The 20,351-nt window shown below is 32.4% G+C and overlaps 1 protein-coding gene across 3 annotated transcripts; it reads left to right on the top strand.

The window, feature by feature from the left end:
• The first annotated feature begins 247 nt into the window (after window positions 1-247).
• Window positions 248-20,073, top strand: LOC148606897 (uncharacterized). Of its 3 annotated transcripts, none has more exons than XM_088544526.1 (6): window positions 248-482; window positions 7,505-7,648; window positions 8,866-8,934; window positions 9,275-9,469; window positions 10,462-10,602; window positions 16,121-20,073. In XM_088544526.1, the coding sequence occupies exons 2-6, from the start codon at window positions 7,529-7,531 to the stop codon at window positions 16,319-16,321; spliced, it is 726 nt and encodes a 241-aa protein (XP_088400652.1). In that variant the 5' UTR covers window positions 248-482; window positions 7,505-7,528; the 3' UTR covers window positions 16,322-20,073. The 3 variants fall into 3 exon arrangements, with proteins under 3 accessions (XP_088400652.1, XP_088400650.1, XP_088400651.1); XM_088544524.1 differs by having other exon boundaries at window positions 250-810; XM_088544525.1 differs by lacking the exons at window positions 248-482; window positions 16,121-20,073 and adding exons at window positions 561-810; window positions 10,918-11,405.
• Window positions 20,074-20,351: the final 278 nt, after the last annotated feature.

The raw sequence follows: 20,351 nt of genomic DNA, 5'->3' as shown, positions 1-20,351 counted from the left end.
CGTTTAAATTGTCTTAAATGACTTGCTCATTCGTTTAGCCAAACGGCTTCTCCCTAAACATTGAATCGTTAAATTCCGGTCAGATTTTAATTCTAGGTGCCAATATTTACATTGTAAAAAGTCGGCCATGTTTACAGTGATCGGGTTGCTAGGAGATGTTGTTTACGTTTAAATGGTTTGTCCAAAAACCGAAGAACCCAGAATGTATTTCGGCGTTATTTCGGATATCTCGGATTTATTTTACGCGAACAACGTACAATACCGAGAAGTTAATCAAGCAGACGATTGTCACCGGAGTTCGACGGGAACTTACGAACTTCGTTTGTAAACAAATCGTCCCGTAGAAACCAACATGGCGGATATTAGTATGGGATTTTCCCGTAAGGATTTGTTACGCATGATTTAAGCTAAAAGCGACTTATTCAGGGAGAAGCCGTTTGGCTAAACGAATGAGCAAGTCATTTCAGACAATTTAAACGACGGTAGGTGTCAATAAAGTCGTAGAAAATATTTTTATTCAAATTTTAACAGTATGTTATTTATGTGACGCCGAGTATAGGTGTCGTGTTAGCAAGCGCCTGTTTTAAAATTACTTCCGGTAACGCTGAAATCAAAACAAAGAACATTTGTCAGTTTTCAAGAGGAAGTTTTCGAGTAATGGCAGCTTCTTGCTTCTTCGATGCCCTTAGAGGAGTCGCTTTGTTGACTGGACTAGCGGCAGGAACTAAAGAGAAAATATCCGATCTCATATTTACAACATGGTTTGCTTTGGGAACGTTTTTCTTTCCCGACCATGTGTTAGGTTACCAGGTTAGCACTCCATAAAATATGTACAATGTAATTTATCATTATATCATTTAAATGCAATATAAAAGTGCTTATTGCATTTGAAATTGAAGATTTGGACGTAAAGTCAAATTAAATCGGACTAAGTATTATAGCAGGATTAGTCCAAATTTCCTCTGATCCTGCAACCCTCCTCTTTCTTATTTGGATATTGATTTGTCGGGTTTGGATCAGAACGATATGCCATACAAAAAGTTGGAGATTCAGCGGTTCTGCGCATTACTGCCCTACACACGCATCTAACGACTTTCAGGTTGAAATCGTTCAAGTGATGAATACCTAGTTTGATTTGGGATTAATTTTTCTCTATGCTGATGTAAGTTTTATCAGCTTTTTGTCATCAAATTTTTGACAACAAGAAGTTTGAAAGCCTTAACCCAGGGTCAGCAGCCATTTACTTTTGATTTCCAACTTTGCGTTACGCAAGCGAGAATTGGTTGTATGCAAATGAGATTCCGTCATGCACAGATGGTCACGTGAGATCAATAAACACCGCCTACTTCATGTGTCTAAACAAGCGTGTGTACTTGAACAACGTGGAGTTGATAATTCTGAATTGGGACACTGGACTGATTTGGAATCGAGGTGGAAAACGAAAGAGATTGTCGTAAATTTGATGAACACATATTTCAATGTGACTTTTAAGAGAAGTTTTAGTAAGTTCCACTTAATTTTTCATTAATCATATCCTTGTCCCCTTCTCTTTGTAATTCAGTTCCCGCAATTTTATTACCGAAGATTGAACCAAATTATGCGACATGCATTTTTTTTCCCAAAAAAGCGACACCATCAAAATGGTGGCTGAGGTCTTTATATTTTTTATTCCATTAGCGCAATCCTAGTACCCAGCACGCCAGCCTATTTAATATACCCCCACTGACGTATTATTTTATCAAGATGCCACAAGATTTCTTCATATGAAATTTATGAAGGCATAACCCATAATGAATTGGATGGTATATGTATTTGTCATTTAGTTAAAAATAATCTTGATTTTTTTGTAAGGGTTACTGTTCGAGTTGGTACACATTAAATTTAGATTTTAATTTAAATTTAATTAGTACACATTAAATTTAGATGAAAATTTAAGTTTTTACATTACAGATAAAAATAATATTTAATTTTACCAGTGATTAGATTTTAGAGAAGACTATAGAAAAGTTGGAATTATTCAAAGTATAATAGATTGCACAATCCTCACTCTATCTGCAACTTCAACCAAAGACATAAAAAAGGACATATCTGTTGTATTAGAGCTAAGTGAGGCATCTGATGTGTCGGTTTTTCCAAACAATTAAAGGTTATATATACGAATGTACATGTACATGTACATTTGCATGTCTGCAAATTGAAGCAGCTAATATTTGTGCTGGCTCTCAAATCCTAAAATCACAATGTTTTTTTAATAGAATGATGTTTTTGGCATTGATGCCAAAAAAAAATGCTGTGTAAAATGGATCATGTCTTGTGTTTTATTAATCTGTCTTTGTTCAATCTCTGAAGTATCAACCATTTTATTAGCAAGCAGAGAGGGATCTTTTAAAAATGTTCCAAATTCCTGAAAAGAATTTTTAACTGCTCCATTGAAAAGTAGAATAGTAATGATTCTATAACTGAATTTACTAGTGTATAAACATGTTTTATTTATGATGCATGCACATAGCAATAGAGACAAGTGCAACATTTTGTCTAAACATGTAGTTACTCAAGTAAATTCCAAATAAACTTTTAATTAACTAATGTGAATATTATAACTTTTGCCATAACGTAAAAAAGATTTAAAAGTGAAAAAAACTCCTCAGCAATTATACAAATTGAAAGAAAATGCAAAACCCTACAATACAAGAATGTGCCCAACTTAAAATAAAATGCTTTGCCAAATGCAGCTTGATACGACCATAAACAATTAAAGTCTGCAAGTGTGGACACAATATTAGTTATTGACACACTTAACATAGAGACCTACAGTTCATTATGGACACAACAAATCATTTGGACATAATATTGCACAATATTTTGAAATTCAATATAAGTATGAAGGTCTGCTTTAGAGTGCATTCATGGATCACTTTGTATATCATTATCTCAAAAAATAAGTTAATTTGGTAAGCATACTTCTTAAAGCTCTTGTATTAAGGCTTGAATATCATATGGCATTTATTAGAAAATAGTTTCAAAATTGCACCTATTAACTTGAAAACCATAAGAAATATCTGAATCTGATTGGAACATGTAGGCATGGACTTTCATAAGGAATGTTATAAAAAAAACTTGTTAGGGCATGGCTTCCTTTATAATTTGAAAACTGTATACTATATTTGAAATCTAATTGAAAAATGCAGGGAAGGATTTTGATGTGACATCTACAAAAATTTTTCAGAATCAAACCAGAAATAAACAAGCTACCCTCAAGAAATAAGGGGAAAAATACTTGTTTCTGGCCCCTTATTTGTACTTGGCTTAAGTCACAACCCAAAAAATCAATCCAAGTCTGTTTATTGATGTATAGAATATTGTGAAACATTGCTATACTTTTATTAGAGTTGCATTGTTGAATTCAATGAATTTCTTGTTTTAAGACCCAATTATGCTCCTAATTCTAACCCCCAAAATCTATACCATAATACTGTTGTAGTTTGCAACCTTGTTTTAAAATTTATAAAGATAAACCAACTAATACTCAAATTTTCACAGCAACCAAGTGTCTCCAGATGACCACAACAAATCGAAACCAATACATGAGGGAACAATTTTTTGAGGTCGTATAATATTTGAGATACATGTAATTTGACCTCAGACCTGTGAATACATGTTGATATCTTTTATTGTGACCGAAGAGTATAATTCGGAATTGATGTCCTCATCTATAGTAACTTATTAGGATTTACATGTAGTCAACAGAGCCACACTGGTATTCAGTTGTAAGAATCAACCATACATTCATATGAGATGGTACATATAGCGTTACTGATAGTTTTTTTTATAAAATGCCAAGAGATATGGCTGGATTTTTCCTGAAAATAATATTAATCTTTAACTTAGATCAAATTTAAGAATCTGGAAAAAAATAGATTTGAAAAAAAAACCAAAGAAACAGGTATACAGACATCGAGTACATCACAAGTACCACTGTTAGTTAAAGTTGCAATTATGACAATCACGTATTGAAAAAACATTATGTTAAACTTCAATAAATTAAGAATCTAAGCAATAGAAGATTGAAAATAAGTGCAAAACATGCATTTTTTTTATAGACTGCTATAAAAAAAACTTGAAGCAATTTAAAATCCAGCAGAAAATGTATATGATCGCCCTATGCCACTCCCCTCCCCAACCATCCTACCTATGCATTTTCAATAAATAGTAATAACCTGCTCAAAAAATTGAGTTTATTATTGAGTTTAAAACCATTAAATTAGGGCATTCTAAGGATGGGGTGCCACATGTAATATTTTACACATCTAAAAAATTCACATTTCAACTGAAAGTGTTGTGGCAGGACCACCAAGCTATTGTAAATTGGATCCAACCGTGTGTTTTCAAAGTAGGCAGTGTTTGTTGATCTCACATGACCATCTGTGCATGACAGAATCTCATTTGCAATACGACCAAATTTCGCTTGTGTCACACAAATTTGGAAATCGAAAGTAAATGGCTGCTGACCCTGGGTTAAGGCTTTCAATCTTCTTTTTACCGAGATATGATGACAAAAAGCAGATAAAACTAACATCAGCATAAAGAAAAATGAATTTCGAATCAAACTAGGTATGCATCACCTACACGATTTCAACCTGAAAGTCGTTAGAAGCGTCTGAAGGGTGATACTCCGCGGTACTGCTGAATCTCCAATTTTTGTATGGCACATCATTCTGACCCCAACCTGACAAATCAATATCCAAATGAAAAAGAGGAGGGTTGCAGGGTCAGGAAATTTGGACTATAGCAGGATAAACTAAAAAAGGGAGATGGCTGATGGAGCATGGAGAATTGTGAAAGGCTTATAGAGTACGATTTCATGTCGATCGGTCCTTAATCATTATGAATTCATACAATCAATAATGAAACACAAATATTGAAAATACATTATCTTATCCTTTTCTTTGATTTTACAATATGAATGAAAGCAATTCTTATCATAAACATAATATGTACCCCCTTCTTCTTAAATTTTTTCAGTTGATCCTAGTGCCTTCTTTAAAGGTATTTTGTTGGAACAAATGCGCATTAGCCTAAGAGTTTGACTAAATGGTATACTTTTAGTCAGGTGCGGTGGATGACAGCTTTGGAGGATATCAAAAGATCGATTTTTTGCACTTGTTCGGTCAATTCATTTAGCTTGATAAAGTGTTTCCTACATAAATATGAAGGAAAGAAACTTCTATTCACACTTAAACATCCTGTGAAGAAAGGTAGCTACATACATGTACATGTGTAAATTGGATCATTTTAATTTTGAAGCATGATAAAATTGACACCGGTTGTATGAAATACACTGTAGCTTATAAACCAAAATGAAAAGAAAATTGTTAGAAACAATCAACATGGTTTCAAAATAATCATTTTCATCTGCAAAAGTATGCACTAAGGAGGGCTTGACCAAAAAGGACTTTGTTATTTTTTGGTTTTTAGTTGGTTTGTTTTTATCTCTAACCATGTTTTATAAGAAAGAAATATTGTACAACCTACGACTGAAACATGATACGACTTTTAAACTTGATTTGAAGACAATATCGTTTAAAATTCAATACTTAAAGATGTATTTGATGATTGTATATAAACTTTCTTTCAGTACTATTTCACTTCTGGTTTGTTTACATTACACAATCTCTTTTCTCTTATAAAAAACTTTCATTTCTTGGCCAAATCTTATGTGCACCCCATGCTCTGGAAATTACATTTTGTATTTTTATGTCAAAGTATGCGCATTATACACACCAAAATGTGGTAATTATTAGAGTGGACAGAAAAATCTGGGAACAGATCAACTTGCTACCTACATGTAGCATTCATTTATGACAAATGTACAATGTACCATACATGATGTATTTGTATGGTCATACCAAATTGACAGGTGTGAAATCATATACATTGGGAATGTAGTTGATGACATCATACGATTTTCTATCTTCTTCATAACTGACTTCAATTTTTGTTGGGAGTTTCAGCCTCTGAACAGGATGTTTTTAGATTGACACATTTTCTGCATCAACACCTCAACAGTTTGTGACTAACAAGGTTTTCTCTACACTTTTAAGCACCAAACCATGATTGAAGCCAAATGTACTTTTTTTAGTCATTGACATTTGAAATATTTTTGGGTGCCAAAAACACTTTAAATGAAAATGATTTCTCATCACTGCTAGTAGGATATGTTTTTGTGAACTAAGTTTAATTACATGTACATGTAACATTAGACTGTTTGTGATGATTGTCTCAGTGATTTTGCCCAGGTTCTTTATATTTTTGTGTAAATGAGTGATAATTTCAGTGCACAGGGGTTGGGAACAGGAAGTGACCTGGTGAACGAAGCAAGTGTTCTGAGAACACTTAGAATGAAATACATGTTCATGTATTAATTGTTATTATACATTGTAATAATTACATTACAGTTGTGTAGAACATTATCTAATTATACAATTACTTTAGGCCCTTTACATGTTAAATACATGTATATCAATATATAAAAATGAATAGTATTATCAAATTTTGAACACATTTGCATAGATAAAAAATATTAACCGGATAAACAACAAAAATGGTCAAATGAAAAGCCACAGTGTACAAAATCTATACTGGATTCCAAAAATAAATAAGTAAAAATATTAAAATGAATATAATATAATATTACCAACATGTCGATGAACATTAGGTTAACTTAAAATGTAAAGAAATTTAAATAAAATTTGAATTGACTGAAAACATCGAAATTGGTGATAGTAAAGGAGCCTTATTGAGTTACGAAAAATATTTAAATTAATAAATAAAAAGTAAGGTAAAAGAAAAGCTTAAATTAAATACATATCAATGTATATTAATATGATTAATATGAAATTTATACCATAAGAATACTAAAATTATCACTTAAAGACGATAGATAAAAATCTTTAATCAAGAGAAACACATATAGTTCAATCTTACAAAACTAGTGGATTTACTGAGGTCTATAACAAATGACAATGAAATATAATGAATACTTTTAAAGATGAAATATGAACTCCACTACATACACAATGTACATGTACAAAAAAAGGTTTGATTGAGCTTCAATCTTGAAACATACTAATGGAGCAAATAGTGCTTGCTAGTGAAATCCCTGGCTATGTGTTTTAGTAACTGCATTCTACTTTCATAATTGTTTAGTCAACGGTAAAATCATTGGAGTGATATAAACTCATTACATGTTAAAAGGTGATATAATATCCATTTATTTGTTTCTTCGCAGAAAAAAGTTGATTTATCTGATCTGTGTAATGTAACTTGTGAACATATATTATTTTCACTGTTTTAACAATATATGAAATTTGGTCCTCTGAGGAGGGGGAGGTACACTATACATATACACTTGTACATGTGTGTTAAGTCATAATATTACAGTATTGTCTCATTTGTCTTTTATTACACAATTACATATGTATTTTTATAACACTTTCTTTTGAAGGCATCAGGAAAGACAAATAGCACTATGGTTCTATGGATGAGATGTTTTGGAGTTAGCCAGCTGATGATGTGTCTGTACATGTGGTTGACCAAAGATAGCCGTGACCAAACAGTGAAAGGTTCCATTCTCTTGGGTAGAATCACTGTAAGTACTGTAATATCATGATTTACCCAAAAGTACAAGCATTACATACATGTGTATATATTCAATTGCTCTACACATTTACATGCATTTTCAGCTGACCTGGCTGAAGGCCATGTGAGTTATTGCCATCACTTGGCATCCGTCGTTGTTAGCAATTTTTCAAAACTCTTCTCCTCTGACACTACCTGCCCAATTGGAACCAAACCTTGTATGAAAGTTCCTTGGGGTTCTGCATAGATCAGATGTGGGGATTTTTTATCTCTAGGGGTCAGAGAGTAGTTTTTTTAATATATCTCCAAAACCATATAGTTTAACCAAAATCTGACGGTGCTCAGTGTTCAGCATGATAAGATCTATCTGTGGTCAAATTTTCATTTTAATCTGTTAAGCCATATTGGAGTAATTGTCCTTTTTTGACGTTTTTTTGTTATTTTTAATGTTATAAAAATCTGACACTACATGACCATTGGAACCTAACTTGGTATAAATGTTCCTTGGGGTATTCTGCATAAAACTGACGTGGGAATTTTTTATCCGTCAAAAAAATGACTGCTGGTACTAAAAATAGAACATATAGAACAAAAATAGGGGTCAGACAAGAGTATTTTGCATATTATATCTCCCAAACCATTAGATTTAGCCAAATTCTTTCAATTGCTGAAATGATCCTTATTATATGGTATACAAAAGTCTCTAGGGATCAAAGTTGTCAGATGACTCTTTGGAAGAGTCATTGCTCTTGAAAGGTGAAAAATGATTTTTTTTCCCCCAGTTTTCAGCCAACATCTTGAAATCTTTGATAGATAGAAATTAACTGTCAGTTGCAGAAATGATCCTATGATAAGTCCTACCAAATTCTTCTTGAGTCAAAATTGTTGAACATCTTGTCTTTAATGCCGTTGAAAGGCAAAATTTAACGAGGTGAGCGATTAAGGCTTCTGTGAGCCTCTTGTTTTCATTATTTGTTTACTTTCAATCACAATATTGGTTTGGATTTTAGATGTGTCATTGAAACAAATGTATTCATCTGGTATTATTGATTTATTACAGATCCTAATTCTATAAAGTTGAAAACAGTACTGATCAGAACAAAGTTTCATATTCAGGCTCCTGGGAGCCTCTTGTTTATCATTAATTTAGATTCTAAAATGGAATTTTTGAAATATATGAATTGTTACAAATGGTTAAGTAATATATTGTTTTTTTTTTTACTTCAGGGCACAGCTGTCATACTTATGGTAATGGTATATGGGCAAGTTTACAAGCCCAAGACCTTCGCACATGGGGTATGTTCCCCCTTTTAACTAAAACACACGTTCATTAACAAAATGTATTATTTTTAACAACATAGATTAAAAAAAATGGTTATTCAGGACACCCCAAAAATATACATTGTAACACATGGTATTGAAGTGGAACCCTTTTTTGATATAGCTCAGTATTTGTTGCTGTTGTGATGGTTTATATTTAAATATTTTAAACCTACATTGATTCATATTTTACTTTGTGTGTTATAGATCTGTTTTGGCAAGTGAGCTTAAAAAAATAACTGTTTCTTGAGAAATTGCACCAGCTGGTTTTTCTTTGAACTAATTAAATTTGACATTTTATTTTACTTATTTTTAGCATCAGTGGTTTGTGATTCCTTTCTTTGTTGGTTTACTCCTGCACAACATTTGTCAGATGTACCGCCTGCACCCATCCATAGGACGTGGAGATCGTAAAGGAGGTCTAAGTATGATCTGTCGACTATACTGCCTTCTGATTTTCGTCGTGGAGTTACACACTTTGGCTTTCCCTGGAGTTTCTTTATCATTTTTGGTTTGTTTTAGTTTCATTTATGATATTTTACAACTTCTGTTTAAGAAATTGTCTGTTCAAAAAAGAAAAAAAAATCTCACAGTAATTCATAATTATATATAAAATATATGATACATGTATGTACTGGATTTACTATTACTGTAACTTTTTTAACTACTTTATTGTCTGGTTTGTTTTCCAGTGTTAAACAGGTCTAATATATATAATGTTTTGAGTTAAATGTATATGATGTACTTGATAAAACATACATCAATATAGTTAAATTATTGTCATTGACATGTACATTTTAATAATAATATTCGGGCAACATCAAAAACATTTGTATAACAGTAACATTATTACTATAAAGTAAAACAGTACAGTAATTTCTTCATTTAACATACTGCATTGACAGTGAGATCAGGTACATATTATACTAATTATAACATCTTTGCAAAGTGTTTGTTTGTTTGTTGGGGTTTAACACCCGAGCAGCAATATTTCAACTATATTCAGGCGATGAACATGAAGTGGATGATAAAATGAACATGAAATGATGAAATGAAAAATGGGATGGGACACAAGGATAATGGGGTCGACAAATTTTGATCGCCACTGGAAATAGGGAGAGGTAGGTAGGGTCGGGCAATTTAGCCTCCTGTGGCAGAGCCCTATGGTTCCTACTCCAGGAGAATACCACAGTAGGGTTTTTTAACGTGCGAGGAACATGGCATCTTTCCCAACACAGTGCACCACTATGGTTTGAGGTTTGGTTTTCCGTATTATAGCATGTAACACACCAGGGGTACCCCATTCCACCACCTGGGGCACACAACCCAGTTGTTCTGTGGGCAGAACGCCCTAGCCTCCTGCTAAGGTTCGGAGCACTATTTAGTCGCCTTTTATGACAAGCTTAGCACTGCTGCAGGCCTATTCTTTTGACACCTGTACCTGCACGGGTCCATCTTTGCAAAGTAAAACAGTATATTTTTAGCCATCATTTTCCCTTTCAGGGCTTGAAGAATGGATTTCTGAACCAACACTTGATACGTTTAGCCTCTGCATCAGACCTTGCCATGTTTTTCCCAGTCTGGTTTGCACCTTGCTTCCTGAGAGATGAAGATAGAAAGTCTCTCTTTGCTTCACATGTTGCTGTAAGTATGGCCTGTTTATCCAAGTTATTAGTTTTCTTCTTCTAGTAATTCCTGACTATTATCAAAGTATGAAGATTCAAATATTTTTCTCACCTAAAGCACCTGGCAGTATTTTCTCTGCTACTACTTCACAGCTACTTGATATTTTGACACAAGCTTCAAATACATTTGTAAGGGAGCCGATTTGATTTTCGTGCTATATTCTGTAAATAATTAAATCTCACTAACATATGAAAACAATTCTCATGCCATTTCATCTGCAATACAAGAAAGCACATATATTTAAGAAATTCTGTATTTTGGTGTGTATTGTAGGCATTTATGTATTGTATGCAGTGCAATTTTGAAGGTCAGAATGTGTGAAAAAAGTTTCTTTAGACATAGATTGCAGTAGAATTTTGTAAGACAAAAGATCAATATTTTGCACTTGATCAGTCAGTTTATTTACCTTGATGCAGTATCTCCAACAAAAATGTGAAGGAAAGAATTTTATATTCACACAAAACACATCATGTAAAGATCAGTAGCTGAAAAAGTGGATAATTTTTAATTTGGAAACATGATGAAATTCCCACAGGACGTATGGAATGGCTTATAAAACAGAATCAAAAGTCAGGAAACTCAAATTTTGTTTTTTTTTCTTTTTTCCTTTTTGTTTTTATTGTATTGTTAGCAATATTAAATAAGTTTCAAAATACTTGTTTTCAGCTGCAAAAGCATTAAATAAGGACAGTTTTACAGAAAAGGACTTACTTACTTTTTGGTTTTTAATTGTCTCATTTTAATCTCTGTGTTTTATAAGAAATATATATTGTACAACCTTTGTCTGAAACATGTTATTATGACATTAAAACATTTGAAGAAAATATTATTTAAAATTCTATTCTTAAAGACATATTTGATGATTAGATAAGCTTTCTTTCAGTAACATTTGATTTCAAGTTTGTTTGCTTACATTGCGCGATCTCTTTTTTCTTCTCTTTTGAAAATCTTTTCATGGCCATTTCTCATATATTGATGCATAATTCACACCCACATACTCTGGAAATGATTTCTGTGTACAAATGTGCAGTACCTTCTTGCACACCACTAGGTTAGATGGTACAATGTGAATATTCACACTTTGAATGTCTGTACAGATTCTTACATTACTATACATACTTCCGTATTTTCTGGAATATAAGTCAATGTGAAGTATAAGTTGAATTGCCTAATTTTGACCAAAATCTGCAAAAAAACCATAGATAAGTCAAGGGTTGAACGTGTGCATTTATTTAGTAGGTGTCATTGGAGATCCGAGTTGAGTGGTTTGTTTTCAATAGCATATTATTGCAGCAATGTTACTATGTATATTATTTCTGAATTAAATTAATATTTGTGATTTCCATCACAAAAATGTTACCAACAAAATTCCCCCATATTTCAAAGACAAATCCATACCAATTATTTCATTTTCCTATACTTCACCCATTGCATCCAAAATTTTCAATAATAAAAAGGCTTTTGCAGAACCTCGAGATAGTATGTGCGGTCATCGTTCGGGAATTAACACCACCAAATTCCCGACAGTTTATCAACACTTTAATCAACAAGATCATTCAATCCTCTCTATGAAAGTTCATATTTTAGAAAAAAATTTTACCGTCCTACGAACAGTCCCTTTCTAGGTAAAAACTATTGTAGGGAAAGAGAGGAGTACTGGATACCCAGACTAGGTACTGCAATACCTTACGGATGCAGTGACAACATCAAAAGTATAGGAAACCTTTCAAGCCAATATAACAATTGCATAAATGTGATGAATTTATTTGACAAAAATCCAAGACAGGAAAGGAGTCATGGCCATCGCCACTATACGTCACCTAAGTTACATGATGTCTCCATAGATGGTCTCCTTCCTTTCATACAGAAATCCCCTTGGACTTCATCACATTAGAACTAAACTTTATTCTATACCTCTCACTCTACTACACTCCCTTTACAAAACAAGTCTTGACACTCCTGTTTCTGACCCCACCTCATCATTAAAAACATTATACATCGTTGTTTTTCCAAAGAAGATGGTACACCTAGATACAAATGTATAGCTCTTGGTAGAGATTCCTCATACTTTGTCAGAAATAATTCCAAATCATCTTCCAAATATACAGAGGAAGATGTTTACAAAATGCTGGAATTTTTAATCGACAACATATTTGTCCAGTGTGGTGGACGTGTTGATCAACAAATGGTCGGCATTCCAATGGGAACAAATTGTGTTCCTTTACTTGCTGACCTATTCCTTCTCTCTTATGAGGCTGACTTTATAGCTGATCTGATCTGATAGAAAGAATATCTTTTAGCTAGATCCTTTAATCTCAGTTTTCGCTATATGGATGACGTATTATCTTTTAACCATCCTAATTTTGGGGATTTGATACATCGCATCTACCCCAAAGAACTTGAGATAAAGGATACTACAGACACTGTGAAGTCAGCCTCATATCTTGACCTACACTTAGAAATCGATGGTAAAGGAAAACTATTGACCAAACTTTATGACAAACGTGATGACTTTTCATTCAGAATTGTCAACTTTCCTTTCATCTGTGGCAACATCCCTTCAGCACCTGCGTATGGATTGTTCATATCACAACTTGTACATTATGCCAGAGCTTGCAAAAACTACGCAGACTTTTTGTATCGCGCTAGAACTCTAACAAATATGCTTCTGGAACAGGGTTATATTGCTACAAGATTGAAGTCATCACTACAGAAGTTTTATGGTTGTCATCATGAACTCGTGGATCTGCACCCTGAAAACTGATTTATTCAACGGGTCATAGTTTTCCTTTCCTCGTTTGTCTACCCCGGACTTGACTTTTTATGAGCATCTCGGCGGTTGTTTCTAGTAAAGCAGAGGACGCTTACCCTGCCGGTGCATCTGGTCCATCCTCCCAGTTTTTAGTGGAGTCTGAGTTGCTCATTTGCTTTTGTTACTTTGTATGTATGATTTTAGTTACTTTATGTTATTTGTTGTGTATGTCTGTTTTCCATGTCTGGTCTTTGTCCCTTGATTACATTCTTTTGATTACCGCTATAACCTTGGTTCACTTGATTACTCTTTGTTAAAGTGTACTTCGTCAGCGAGTTCAATTATTTTTATTGAATGGAGTGTCAATGACTCTGAAGCCTTAGATCATCAGGTGTACAAAATCATAAACATGTCAAGTGTGGGCACCCATGTGTGAAATTAGCTTGAAATTTGTTTGATGAATTGGTCATAATTACGAGTGGTAATTAATAAACAATATTACCTTGTATTACGAAATACAATAAAAAATAATTGTTACCTACAAATTTGGTTGCAATTAGCCATTTAGGTACTTTAATTAATTATAATTTGAGCCATGTGGGAATGTGTTACGACAAACCATAAATGGGTATAAATTTGCATATTAAAGGACCGATAACTCCAGAACCCTCGATATTGTCTTTCTAGATAAAAAAGAGTTTTGTTAATGTATCTTCTAAAGTTTGTTTATATATTTTAACGGTTTCAAGTTTCAAAGTTTTTATTAACATCGTCATATTCATTCATAAAGGATAACAGCAATAATCAATAATATTCGATTCAATGGCCAGTTTGACTGTTAGAGTGACGGCTATCGTTGATTGCATTTTTCCCAAAATTTTGAAGTAAAGCAGTCAAAAGTGAACTAAACAAGAAATGCATTGTAGATGAGCATTTTTTCTTGAAAAATACTTATATACGTTGAAGTGGTCGATAAGTCGAGGCTGATACTTTGCTGAAAAAAAAAATTTTGACTTATAGTCCAGAAAATATGGTATATATATATTTTTTTTAATTAATTTTTTTTTAATATGAACACCAATAATGTACATGAAGTATGTTAGGGCATCTTTATACCAATAAGTTTCTAAAAAATAACTGAATGTTATTTTAATGTAACACTCCATAAGGTACATGGTTGAAGTAATTACCTTACCAGTCTGCTATATGGAGGCTTTATAAATAACAAACCACAGCAGAGTTTTGTGTAGATATGCACAGTTTTTTTTTTGAAATGTGACTAAAAGCAAACTGTAGTGTGTTACACATTTTGATTTTTGCAGCAAAGTCAACAGAATTTTGAAAAAATCTGGGAAAATTAAATTGATAAATTGAACTGGTATTATTGATTTATTACAGATTCTGATTTTTTAAAGTGGAAAACAGTACTTATCATAACTAAGTCTCAGAAATACTTTGTCATTCAACATCTTAATCATCATTTTCATTAAACAAAGCAATTGATAGATAAAAAAATGACTCTTAAGAAACACAGGAAGTGATCATAACAAAAATCCAACAGTCTGTTGTATAACTTATGATATGTGTACTACGTCATCTCAGAAAAAATATGGAAAAGCAATCCACATAATTTGTCAAGAATTTTATTACTTGCTACTATAAAAACAACTCTGACTCAGAATTATTTATTTCAATACTTAATGAAGTTATCAAAACAAACAGGTAATTCCTTACTAGGGGTAAGGAATGTTAGTGATGCAGCTGTCAGAAATCAGTCCGACTTATAAGAAGGTCAAGGCTTGGTTCCAGAAATTTTGGGCTGAAGAGTGTGGTCGTACTTACAAGAGGGTCGACTTATACCTAAGTGTATACATATTTTTATACCTCTACTCAAAGAGTATGTCTTGTAATTCAAAGATTGGGTGATATTATTTGAACACCTTCTGTGTCTGTCTATGATTTCTGACTATCTCGTCCCAGTCATCTTTGCTCCCAATGAATAGATTAATTTCAATTTTGGTATGTGGCTTTATATAGATGGGGCATACATTTAAAAAAAAAAAAGGTGACTTTTTGGTTGTTTTTTTTTAGGGCCCGTCATGAAAAGTGGCAGTTGCTCTATAGTTACCATTCTCTGTCTGTCTGTTCATTACAAATTCGTGTCTGGGCTGTAATTTTGTGTTTTTCGATGTAGGCTTTTGATATTTTGCATGTGGGTAGATAACCTAATGATGTGTCACATACTATGCATAGTTGCCTATGACCTTGAACTTTGACGTCAAGGTCAAATTCCTTTTATTTTGTGACAAACTCTTGTCCCAGTTGCAACTTTTTTGTCTTTCATTGTGGGCTTTTGATATTTGGCATGATGATAGATCTCTTAAAGACGATGTGTCACATAACATGGATAGTAGCCTATGACCTTGAACTTTGACCTCAAGGTCAAAGTCCCTTTTTTCTGTTACAAACTCCTGCCTGGAAGATATTTGCTTCCATAATTCTTTCTCAACTGGTAAATATTTCTACTGAATATGAATTGCCACATTAAAAACAGAAAATTTTGAGTTGGTAACCTCTCCCAAATCCATTTTATATAAATGGCTTAATTGCCATGGCAGGGCCCACAGAGATGAATTCCATCTCAATGATTTTTAGTTGTGTAAACTTCCTGTATAAGTGGGGGTTAGACAGTGTGTGCAACTTCATGTTTATTTTATTTTTTAGGCTGGTGGTGTGTCATTGGTTTGCATTCTGATGTCATGCTTTGTTGATAAAGCCTTCTCGGTGTCACAGATGTACTGGATGATGTTGCTCTTCATCCCACTTATCCTTCCAGCTGTCTGTCTTGGAATTATTGTGAAGAGAGAGAAGGCTAAAGCAGAGGTCTTTACCTCAAGTTACTACACTCGCTCAAAATCAGAGTAAATGTCACTACAATTTTCTTCAGTTTTGTGAATCGTTTGAACAATTTTTACAAAATACTGTACCGAGTAATGTCAAATCTGTTGAAGGCTTTATTTTCAGTAGACTGTTTTTTATCTAATATCCAGAATTATGTCATTGGTTTACATGATCTTTAGAGAACAATTTTTATATAATTATTAACATTGGCTAGTTGTATAATTTTTACCCCTAACTTTTAAAGGGTTAATGTTGTTTATACCTCACTCAAGCCATAATGTGTTCCTCAGCTGTATTAATTGAACTGGTAGCTTTTTCAAAGAAATCATGCACATTTCAGTTCAGGGTTTGTCATTTCAAAAACATTTATTTTCAATTAGCAATTTTTTGGGGGTCATTTTACATAAAACATGTACATATTTTCATTAATATTGAATATAGAACTTGAGAGTTACTAATAAATGAATTTGAGAATTCTTGTGGTGCATGTCAGCTTTACCATTTATTTTTTTCATCAATAATGATATTTTTTTAAAATTTTAATTATGGGAGACACATACTTTCATGTAATGTTATTTTTAGAAGATGTTAATTTTTTTAGAAACATTTTTTTATGAGGAATGACTTCATGTATTTTACTTTTCTTTTTTAAATCTGCCAAAGTAAGATTTATACCCCTACAAAAGTATAGTTCAAACCTTAAATAATGAGGACTGTTTTTTTTTTAATTTAGATTCAATTGACTCCCTTATCAATCTTTGAACAACTACATTAATATATAGAAAATATAATTACTTATGATTTCTAAAACTTTGTTATGTGATATTAAAGCAATGGTTTTAGTCATATCTACTTTTATATGTAAAAATGTACATTCATTTTATTTTAGCTTTTTATTGGGATTATAACAAGTATTTTTGTTGTTTGCATTGAGCATTGCGGTATTCATTACAAGGTTATTTATAACAATACTACAATTCTTGAGTAGATCATGTATATGGTTTTATAGATTTTGTATGATCAAAGTTATTTCTTCAAGCTTTGTAAATTGCTTAAAAAATAATTTTGTGAAATATATCATAATACATGTAGTTGTTGATACATTTTATCACCTCATTGTAGGTAGCAAATATCAGTAAGTTAAGTGACATGTACCATTCGGTGTTGTTTGATTTTGGTTAAGATTTATAACTTACATAGACTGTAAGTGTTGGTCCTTTTTGCAGTATCATATTGTTCTATGTAGTCTTTTCTTATAGTGTATTTTTTGTACCTATCAATTTTATTAGAACACATGTAGTAAATTTGTTAATATACTTTAATTCCTCAAATTTCCTTACCATGACTTAATATGCATGTACATTGTACAAATAGAATACTACTGATTTGTTAAATTCATTATATTGTAGAAACAATCAATATCAGGCAGCTACATGTATGTTCTCTTAGGATATTGTTGATATGATTCTGGAATTAATTTGTAATCCTCTTTTATCTACAATTTTGTTCTCTTTCACCGTACACCTGTATGGTAACATTGTTAAACTAAAAAAATAAAACCTTTTATAGGTGTTGGTATAATTATGTTTTTGACCGAATTTCAGCAATGTGTAATTGTGGATTGAACTAATTCATGTTGTTAATTGATACATTGAGCAAGATATTTGTGTATGTTAGCACTTGGCTGAAGTAAAATATATGAATTTGAAGAGATTAAGACACAAGGTTCATAACTCTAAGAAAACATTGGTAATAATACAATATAACTGTGCTCTCTGTAGCCATATAGTAAACAAAAATAATTATTGATATCTATTGTTTTAATTAAACTCACCAAGGTTGTGATTGTCCCATTGCAGTTCTCCAAAAAAGAAATGAAAGGTTAGGGGGTAAGGGTCTTCAAATGCCCCCTGTTTTCATATAGTAAACTCAAAACAAATATGATAACAATGTATGTGCTCGTTCAAAATCATTATTTTACGTGGAAAGTTGCATTCGTTGACATCATAGCCGAAATGAGAAAAGGCTTGTTTTGACAAAATCACTAGAAAACTAATTCTTTATCATGTTTAGTGATGGTTTCAACTTGCATTATCTAGTTGACAGTAGGTCTAGTAGCCTTTCGAATCCATGAGTACTTTTATTTTATTGTCAATCTCTAACAATCTGGGGTACATACCTATGTAATATTATTCAAACTCTGCAGAGTATAAGTATTTGAATTGAAGACCCATTTCGTTTGTCAAAAATTTTTAAAGAAAGATGTGCAACCCATTTTATGGACACTTTGACAATTTTTTTTAGTTCCCTACAGGCTTTAGCTGAAGGGGACATTAAATTTGCATTACATTCGTTCATCAGTCTGTCTTTCTATCTCAGTACAGAAAAAAAATGAATTTTTCTGCACTTTTTTTCTTAAAGCTCGCAGATATTGAGCTTATTTTTGGTATGTGAGTCAACCCTGATGAGTTACAGATCAAGTTTATGTTTCATTCTGCTGATTTTTGTCTGAGTTATGGCCCTTTTACTTGAAAAATTTACCAAAATTTAAGTTTTCTGCACTTTTTTCTAAACGCTTGCAGACATTGAGCTGATTTTTGGTGTGTGAGTCTACCCTGATGAGTTTAGATCAAGTTTTGGTCTTGTTCTGCTTCGCTGATTAGTTGTGGCCTTTGAATTTACAAAACTTAATTTAAGTTTTCCGCACTTTTTTTCTAAATGTTTGCAGATATTGAGCTGATTTTTTGTATGTAAATCTACCTTGGTGAGTTACAGATCCAGTTAACATTTTGTTTAGCTTTGCTAATGTACACGTTTTTTTCTAAGCACTTCAGATATTGAGTTGTTTTTTTGACAAATCACTGAACTGTTATTTGAAACCTAATCTGTCCAATTGTTCATGCATAAAACTTTAAAAATCTGCATCTGTAAAATGGATTTGAACATCTTTCTTGTCTTTGTCCATATCCCTTCTCTGTTCAAAATAAAGGCCATTTCCTCAGGTTGTCATTATACGTGATGATCAAAGGTAGTATTTGGGTCAGTGATATAAATAGCCGGAAGGGGACTGTGTATTGTTTTGCAATACTCTCAGAATGCTCGTTTTCCTGCATTTTCAGAATGTTTTAATTTTAATAGCAAATTTTCGTCAATATGTTATGGACGGTATGTCTTGTGTGTACATTTTCAGAATTTGTGCATTTTTCATATACTTTTCAAAGATGGACACTTTCTATTGTCGACAATTTTAAAAAGTCAAAAGTATTTAAGAATAATTTTTACATTGAACTTGACCACCTTTAAGCACCAAAGTGATCAGTGGTACATACTTGTGTATATTCTAACTCCGACAATAATGCATATAATGATAAGATGTTTCCATCAACAAGGGTGGTGTAGGTCCAGAAATTTTCATTCTTGTTTATATCGTTGTAGCCCAAAATTATCCAAAATACAAAATAGGCAACAAAATGAGAAAAACATACCTTCTGATCACTTAAATTAAAGTGTTAAAAACACTCAAACAAAATCCTGAACATTGATTTGATATATAGAGAACATGACAAAGGGTAATCAGTATCTCCTGTTAAAATGAAAAAAAACAATATTCAAGTCAATATGCTATTTGTTTCAATCATGATTAATCTTGCAAAATAAACAATTTTCAATGCATATGTCACAACATTTGAAAATCACGTATATGCACGTAGTTAAGTGACAACTATTCATGTTATACAACTAATTTATAAAATAAAATAAACTTTCAGTACAATTTATTTCTTTTCTGAATTATACGTATTGTGTTTTGAGGTAGAGATTTTAACTTCACATGCAAAGTGTGCATTATTATAGCTCCTCCTTAAGAGTATCAAGATGTGTAAGGGGATTCTTTTGCGATCTTCAAATTATTTAGCAGTTACATCTGTGAAGTGGTAAATAGTTCAGATTCATCATAGGATATTTTTAGTGAAGGTAAACATGTAAATATTAATTTGATAGGTGTCTATGATTCGTGAGTTTTTTTTTTAAAGCGATTCAGTCGTAAGATTTTGGT

Source organism: Perna viridis, chromosome 9 (genome assembly GCF_037379345.1).
Source record: "Perna viridis isolate PV_CMFRI_1.1 ecotype Kerala chromosome 9, ASM3737934v1, whole genome shotgun sequence".
NCBI lineage: Eukaryota > Metazoa > Mollusca > Bivalvia > Mytilida > Mytilidae > Perna > Perna viridis.
The sequence above is the reverse complement of the archived record's forward strand: the minus strand, read 5'-3'. Positions and strand labels throughout refer to the sequence as shown.